This window comes from Loa loa (assembly GCF_000183805.2).
Source record: "Loa loa unplaced genomic scaffold supercont3.5222, whole genome shotgun sequence".
Lineage (NCBI taxonomy): Eukaryota > Metazoa > Nematoda > Chromadorea > Rhabditida > Onchocercidae > Loa > Loa loa.
This window is the reverse complement of record NW_018113396.1, coordinates 1-602: the sequence shown is the minus strand read 5'-3', so window position 1 is coordinate 602 and position 602 is coordinate 1. Positions and strand designations below refer to the sequence as shown.

The 602-nt window shown below is 34.2% G+C and overlaps 1 protein-coding gene across 1 annotated transcript; it reads right to left on the bottom strand.

The window, feature by feature from the left end:
- Positions 1–280: 280 nt before the first annotated feature.
- Positions 281–520, bottom strand: LOAG_16262 (zinc finger protein; the record flags this gene model as incomplete). Its single annotated transcript, XM_003151750.1, has 1 exon — positions 281–520. One exon carries the CDS (start codon positions 518–520, stop codon positions 281–283), a length of 240 nt encoding a protein of 79 aa, XP_003151798.1.
- Between the last annotated feature and the right edge of the window lie 82 nt (positions 521–602).

The window sequence follows — 602 nt, the reverse complement described above, 5'->3', positions numbered from 1 at the left end:
TATTGTAAACAATGTAAATTGGTCAGATGATTTACAATAGGAAATTTATTTAATTATATATTTGTATGGTTGGAGTCTCGCGAGTAAAAATTCGCGACAAATGTTATCATTAAAATAAGGACTAAATATAGAAATATAACTTCTAGGAAATACCAAACAACCAACAAAACAAGCCGTAATTTAGTTCAAAATGCGTCTTTCAGCCTCTTTCATGATTCTTTTTCTGTAATTATAAGCGATTATTCAGGAAACCTTTAATGCAGGCAGTACTGGTGAAGATTCATTCATTCCTGTCATGAGTTACTAGGTGATGTTGCAAATGTTGTTTTAGTCTGAAACTTTTATTGCATGTCGGACAAATGTACGGTTTCTGTTTGGTATGAATTCTCATATGCACATCCCTGTTGTATGATCGACAGAAACTTTTGTCGCATGTCGGACAACTGTTCTGCTTTTCCCCGGTATGAGACAACTTATGGTATTTTATATGTGATATGATCTTTCCACATAAATCACACAGCAATTTCTTCCTTTCCCTTTTCTTCCGTGCGAGTTCCTCTACACTATTTCGTTTGACGCTCTCTTCTTTGACTGTTAAATTT